The sequence below is a fragment of the Podarcis gaigeae genome, assembly GCF_964106915.1.
Source record: "Podarcis gaigeae genome assembly, chromosome: 12".
NCBI lineage: Eukaryota > Metazoa > Chordata > Lepidosauria > Squamata > Lacertidae > Podarcis > Podarcis gaigeae.
The window spans coordinates 162,826-169,833 of record NC_139688.1 but is presented as its reverse complement, the minus strand read 5'-3'; the positions used below and the strand labels follow the sequence as shown (position 1 = coordinate 169,833).

The 7,008-nt window shown below is 47.1% G+C and overlaps 1 protein-coding gene across 2 annotated transcripts in view; it reads right to left on the bottom strand.

Annotated features, from left to right (window-relative positions):
- Positions 1-1,199: 1,199 nt before the first annotated feature.
- LOC310827744 (androgen receptor-like) overlaps positions 1,200-7,008 on the bottom strand; it is a 111,681-nt gene continuing 105,872 nt past the window's right edge. For both annotated transcript variants that reach the window (XM_083704139.1, XM_083704140.1), the window contains 2 exons: positions 5,489-5,776; positions 1,200-1,449 (listed from right to left, as the gene is read on the bottom strand). In XM_083704139.1, coding sequence (XP_083560265.1) covers positions 1,427-1,449; positions 5,489-5,776 — 311 coding nt within the window. In that variant the 3' untranslated portion in view covers positions 1,200-1,426. The remainder of the gene's footprint in view (positions 1,450-5,488; positions 5,777-7,008) is intronic.

Here is a 7,008-nt window from a genome sequence, read left to right as displayed (position 1 = left end):
TGTTGGAAGCCACCCAGAGTGGCTGGGGAAACCCAGCCAGATGGACAGGATATAAATAATAGATGATGATCATGATCATGATGAAACACTATATCCAGAACCCCACACCAGAAGGAAGAGAGATAGAAAGAGAAAGTGTGAAACTCAGGCTCCTTCTGGCCCTACTTTTATAGTCAGCATGACCTTGACTGAAGAGATAGAAGAACCAGTTTAAGGCAGCTGTATCCAGCTTCTCAGAAGGAATAACCAAAACAAGAACCTTCTTTCCCAGAGAGAAGAAAAACTTCCAGTAACTTCTAGAATCAATCAGAACAGGAAAAATCTCTACCCATCAGATCAATACTTTTCGCACTAAGAAATGCAAACTGACAGTTACAATGGTTACAGGGAAAGTGAAGATCTCCTGACTGGGTAGACTGAGCTGGCATTTGGGTGGCCAGTGTAAGAACAGAATGCTGGATCCGCCCTTGGCCTGATTCAGGAGGGCTCTTCTTAAGTCCTTATCCTGTCACCACGGTGTGCACCAGGCATGCCAACCCTGTGAGCCATGGAGTGGTCATCAGACCCACATCCACAAGATTCTTTAAGGGAATCCCACTTTCAGGGATGCCTGATGTGGACCTGGCCCAGTACCTTCTTCACCAGTAGATCCAAAAGAAGTCATGGAAATACATTTAGGATCAAATTATGCAACTGTATAAGCAGAACAGTGGCGTTGCTATGAGGAAGCTGAAAACCCTGTGCTGCAAAGCCCAGTCGCAATTGCAAGGAAAATTGCTTGTCAAGCAACATTCATCCATAGCAAGGCAGTTAAGTCTAGAATGAGAGGAAGGGAGAGAAGCCCGAGGTGCCTGTCAATTGGAATTTCTACTCAATAGTGATCCAGTGTAGATTCCAGTGTATAGTTAGTAGATTCCAATGCATAGTTAGTAGATTCCAATGTATAGTTAGTAGATTCCAATGTATAGTTAGTAGATTCCAATGTATAGTTCACATATGGATTTCAAAACATGGCCTTGGAAGCAAAACCCTCCACAACGTAAGACTGATAGAGGAAGACATCATTTGATGCTAGTTCAACATCAAAGTAAAATACTCTTGGGTGGAAGGTCCAAGCCACATCTTTTTCCAGCTGCAATGAGTTAGAAACAAGTTCCAGAGGAACAAGAGCAGATTGTTGACCTTCCCATCCCTGTCTCTTGCTGGTCACTCTAGTAAAGTTCTTGGCTGGGTGGATTCTTCTTAGGTTCTTCTATCTTGGCAAGTCCCTTTGCAAGAGAGAGTCCTCCAGCTGGAGGCAGCAACCAAGAGTTTGTTTCCAAGTGCCCTTGCTGTCTGGGCATGGAGTGCAGGTAGATATCCAGGCCAATCGTGATTGGACAAGAACAACAGGCGGTGGTTTCTCAGGAATATGGTGATCAAGTTGTTAAGGGTGCGATGGAGCAAAACCTGTAACTCAAAAAACAAGATGGTATATGTGGTGGGTATTGCAAATGTGGGTGTGGTGGGTCTGAGCCCAAAGGCTCTGGTGGCAAACTGTCAACTTAGTAGCATCCAAGGAGTCATCGGTGCTTCTGGAGAGGGTGAGTTGGTGTGCACAGGCTGTAGCAATGTGATCTATTGAAATCAAATTAAAACTTTAGCACAAGGCTTAATTAAAACAGCCTCTGCAACCTCACAGCCTCACTGTGGAGGGTGCCACTGAACTGGATGAGTTTTGCCCATTTAATGGGACAGGAAATACATCCTAGATCATGTGTGGACATGCCGCTCTCCCTGGGCAACTGGACAGAGTTTGACTTCGTCCCTAGAAGGGGCTACCTGCCCTGGTTCTGGGGAAACCTTGCCAAACATTCATATGCTTGTGGCAAATGGATCATTCTGGCAGTGAACAACTGCAGGCAAAATGCAAAAAAATAAAAATAAAAATGAAGTATGTCAGGGGAGACCCCCAGGGAGATTTTTTTGGGGGGGGTTTAACAGCCAACAGTATTCCCATTTTTAAATAAACATGCAGGCACCCCATGGATAATATTCAGCCTCAGAGCTTGGAAAGGATTATTTCATGACTGCTGTGCTATATCACTGGCTCTGATGTAGCGCTAAACCATGGGTTAGTATTATGGAAGTGAGCCTTGAACTTGCCCTGCGGTGGCCCTGTCCTCATTAACAAAAAAGAGAAACTGCATCACTAAAACAGAGGACACAAACTGATATATAACTGCTTATTTATATGTATGTATGTATGTATGTATGGTCAAAAACGTGGAAATAATTGTAATGCTTTATATACAACTAGAATTTCACCTTAGTCTGGATGGCTGTGACCAGGTGATCTAGCTGCCTCCCAGGTCTACTACTAAGGCTTTCCTGCTCTAACTTTTTAAGGTTCTTGGATGATGGACTCAGGGGCATCCTCATCAAATTTGCAGATGACACCAAACTGGGAGGGGTGGCTAACACCCCAGAGGACAGGATCACACTTCAAAATGACCTTGACAGATTAGAGAACTGGGCCAAAACAAACAAGATGAATTTTAACAGGGAGAAATGTAAAGTATTGCACTTGGGCAAAAAAAATGAGAGGCACAAATACAAGATGGGTGGCACCTGGCTTGAGAGCAGTACATGTGAAAAGGATCTAGGAGTCTTGGTTGACCACAAACTTGACATGAGCCAACAGTGTGACACAGCAGCTAAAGAAGCCAATGCAATTCTGGGCTGCATCAATAGGAGTATAGCATCTAGATCAAGGGAAGTAATAGTGCCACTGTATTCTGCTCTGGTCAGACCTCACCTGGAGTACTGTGTCCAGTTCTGGGCACCTCGGTTCAAGAAGGACACTGACAAACTGGAACGTGTCCAGAGGAGGGCAACCAAAATGGTCAAAGGCCTGGAAACGATGCCCTATGAGGAACGGCTAAGGGAGCTGGGCATGTTTAGCCTGGAGAAGAGGAGGTTAAGGGGTGATATGATAGCCATGTTCAAATATATAAAAGGATGTCACATAGAGGAGGGAGAAAGGTTGTTTTCTGCTGCTCCAGTGAAGCGGACACGGAGCAATGGATCCAAACTACAAGAAAGAATATTCCACCTAAACATTAGGAAGAACTTCCTGACAATAAGAGCTGTTCGACAGTGGAATTTGCTGCCAAGGAGTGTGATGGAGTCTCCTTCTTTGGAGGTGTTTAAGCAGAGGCTTGACAACCATATGTCAGGAGTGCTCTGATGGTGTTTCCTGCTTGGCAGGGGGTTGGACTCGATGGCCCTTGTGGTCTCTTCCAAGTCTATGATTCTATGATTCTCACCAGAGAGCTATCATTGGCTCAAGACATCTTGCTGCCTAAGACAAAGGACAAGAGGGTGCCCTCCCCCAGGGGACATACAGAAGCCGACTGGACTGTTACTTGAGCAGGGCTGAGTGGGGTTTCAAACCGTGGTCTCTCCCAGGACCTAGTCAAGCACTCTAACCAGTACACTGCACCAGCTCCCCCTGTCAAATGGACACTTGAAGGCAAGCTTAGCCTTGCTTCCATGTAACGTTCACTGCCATTGTAGTCAACCCATGTCTCCCAGCAATCTATCCCGGCCCAGTAAAGGAAACAGACGCACAAGCACGTCAGTGAACCTTCTCCCTCCAAGTGCGACCTACATTCTTACAGACATACAATGAGAACACAACCACACCCAGCCCACTGAACTTGAGCAAAGGATGGCAGAAAGGTGAGACAACTCTGAACACCTGAGTTCTTTGTGCAAGTCCCCCAACAAAGAGCCCAGAAGGCAACTCACAAAGTGTGTCTGAGGCAGAGAGCAGAAGTGCTGGTGAAAAGTGCCTGCAAGTCACACACCCAGAAGCTCAAGCAAGCAAACCAAGGCATGTAGACAGAGAGGCAAAAACATTTTCTCCTCTCAGACAAGCCTGGGACCTAATTCGTTCTCGATCTGAGGAACAGATTCTGGGAAGTGGATGTTTTTCTAGAAAGTTTGAGTTCTGAATTCTTACTAAATGTTGTTCTCCCACTCATTATCTAAAATGACCGCTCCCCGCTTAAAACGGGGGTGCCCTTTGCGTGGACGCGTACAGTCCCTAGATCTGGAGTGGCTCCAACAGCATAGGCTTGGCTTTGCCTTCCCTCAGGTGGGATACCTGGAGGTCTCCACCTACCTCAGTCAGTTGTCCAATCCCACCTGGGGGAAGCGTTGCCAGGGAGACCAGGCCAGGTAGGGGAGGGATTACCTGCCCACACAATAGAGGGAAGATCTTACCTGGGAATCCTCACTTTGGCTCCAGAGCTTCTCCCACCCTACCCACCCTCAGTTAATGTCTTCTTTTGTAGGTTAACTTTTCTTCACAGGTTTTGCAGGTTAACATTTCTTCACAGGTTTTGCAGATTAACTTTTCTTCACAGGTATGCATGCGCTGCTACGTTAAGGTCGCTGTTAAAGGGCCGGAAAGGAATTTCCCTGCATTGGCAGGTTTCGCCTTTCCCGTAGCAAAACGTCACAACTTTGGCGGTATCAGGCCTTGGGCAGAATCCTTTTGTCCATCTTCCTCTTTGCGGCGGTGATACCAGGGTTCCCCGTTAAAGAGGTTTTCTGAAGGGAGGCTTTGACCGTACGCCGAAAGGTCGTCATTGCTCTCCCCTGCGGCGGCGGCGTAACGGAGGCGGCTATCTCTGCTTGAACATATGTTCTCCAGAGCCGGCCCATCCTCCCCACACACCCTGGATAACCCTGTTGCTCCCTAGGTCCCCGGCTGGGGACTGGGGAGGGAGAACGCCCAATGCCTGAGCCAAGGTCTACCCACATTTGAAATTTAATAAAGTTGTGGCCAATTTAATCCCATAGCACGTTGTCTTGAGTCGTTATTCCACATGACAGGGGGACCGCGCAGTTTCTGGGGACTCCGCCTGTCCACGCAAAGCTCAGGCAAGCTTCCCTGTGTATCAAGGAGCATTTTCTCTCTATATATATTTATACTGATGCATTTCTTAACATATGTGATTTTTGCATTCTGTTATCTTCCTGACAGTCATTTTAACTGCAGATAATGAAAGAGCATCTCTTTAATTGCCAGTAATGGAATGCAGATTACAAAAGAGGTGCAAATTGTATGCTATGAAAATATTTGCTGTCTACTTATTCTGAATAATCAACAGTAGTTAACACTGTTGTTCTGAAGAAAACCTGTCCCATTTGTAAGCTGTAAATAAGAGAGCCCAGCAGGAAGGACCTTCCATTAAAGAAGCTGGACAAACCCAAATTTCTCTGGCTGAGAGTGACGCAAGTCAGCATAACAAGGCATACAGTTGATGCAGTATAAATGCACTGGTGGTCACCTTATCATACTTAGAGAGACCCAACCCAAATAAGCACCACAACACGAAGGGAGATGGGGTTTTGCACTGTTTTCTGTGATGTCTGATCTTCAGATAAGGAACAGATGCATGAGAGGGAGAGGGAGAATGCAAGAGTTGCTTCTTACCTGGCAAGGCCTTGGCCCACTTCAAGACATGCACCAGCTGCCTCTCGCCTGACTCATTCAAGTTGGTCAAGAGGACAGCAAAGGGATCAGACTGGTTGCTGTCATGGCCAGCACACACCACCCCTGGCTCAATAGCCTCCAGGACATGGAGGGAGATGGGCTGGTGCTCCAGGCTCCCAATGCGTGTCATGGTCATCTTCGGAGCTTGCTCCCCTTTAGGGCCGGAGGAACCAGCTGCTTCCCCTTCTTCTTGCATCTTCAGGTTTCTCAGCTTCCTTCTCTTGTGGGCTGCAGCAAGTAACAAGAACAAAAGAACTGAGAACAGAAGAAAAGCCTGGTTGGATCAGGCCAGTGTCCAATCTAGTCCAGAATCCTGTTGTCACAATGGCAAATACCCCAAAGAACCGAGGAATCTAGATATACTGCTTCTGGACCTGGAGGCTGCATAAGTCTTGCTGCTGGATCAGGCCTGAAGGGGCCCATCTAGTCCAGCATCCACTCTTCAGGGGCCAATCTGAGGCCCCAGTCGGAAACCCACAAGCAGGTTCTGAGCATAAGAGCACCTTCCCTCCCTGCAGCTTCCAGCAAATGGTGTTCAGAAGCATTGCTGTCTCTGACCATGAAGGCAGAGCACACTAGTAGCCATGAATAGCCCTCTCCTCCTCTATTAAAGCCACCTTAGTTGGTTATTGCAGCCTCCTGTGGGAGCAAGTTCCATAGTTCAACTATGTGCTGTGTAAATAAGTTTAGTCAGAAAACTTCACTCCATGGGTCAACTGAGACCCCCATTCAGGTCAGCAACCAGCACACAGCAATTGATGGAGAAGCTCATAAGAAGCCATCAATGGTGGCTCCCACTTAACAGCTGATGAGAACCAGCTGCAGTGTGCTGAATGGCCACTTAGCTGTGATTCCTGCATTGCAGGGGGCAGACTAGGTGGGCCTTGGAGGTGCCTTATAACTCTACAATTCTATGATTCTATGAATGTGGGTATTGGCAAACCACAACACCAACTCAAGCAGCAACAGGGGCAGCGGTGTGATGGCTGAATTCTGGAAGCTTCTAAGGATTCACTGAATGCACAGCCAACAGGCCAAGAGATAGCATGGGCAGGATTTTCTTGCGATCACTGAAATTGTTGTGTGGATACACTATTAGATAAGCCAACCTCCTAGCTTCTGCTGGACTTTGGGATTCTCAGCTACCATATGGCTGAATTTCTTTTAGCCATGACAGCTACTGGTATTACCTACTGACTTTAGCCAATTGGAACATCTCAAATTAGAGGCAGTATTCCTACAATACCCCAGTGGTGTAGCATGGGTTATCAGCACCCAGGGCTGCATGGAAGGGGAGAAGGGAGGGAAACGGGTGGAGTATGCATGTGCATTCAACTGCCTAATATCATCCGCGCCACCCTGGAGCTCACAGCCACAGAGATAAGAAATGAAGAGTAGTTCCATTGTCTGGAGAGGTCACTTCCTGGTTCGCATGGTGTCAGGGGTTCAGAAGGAGAGAC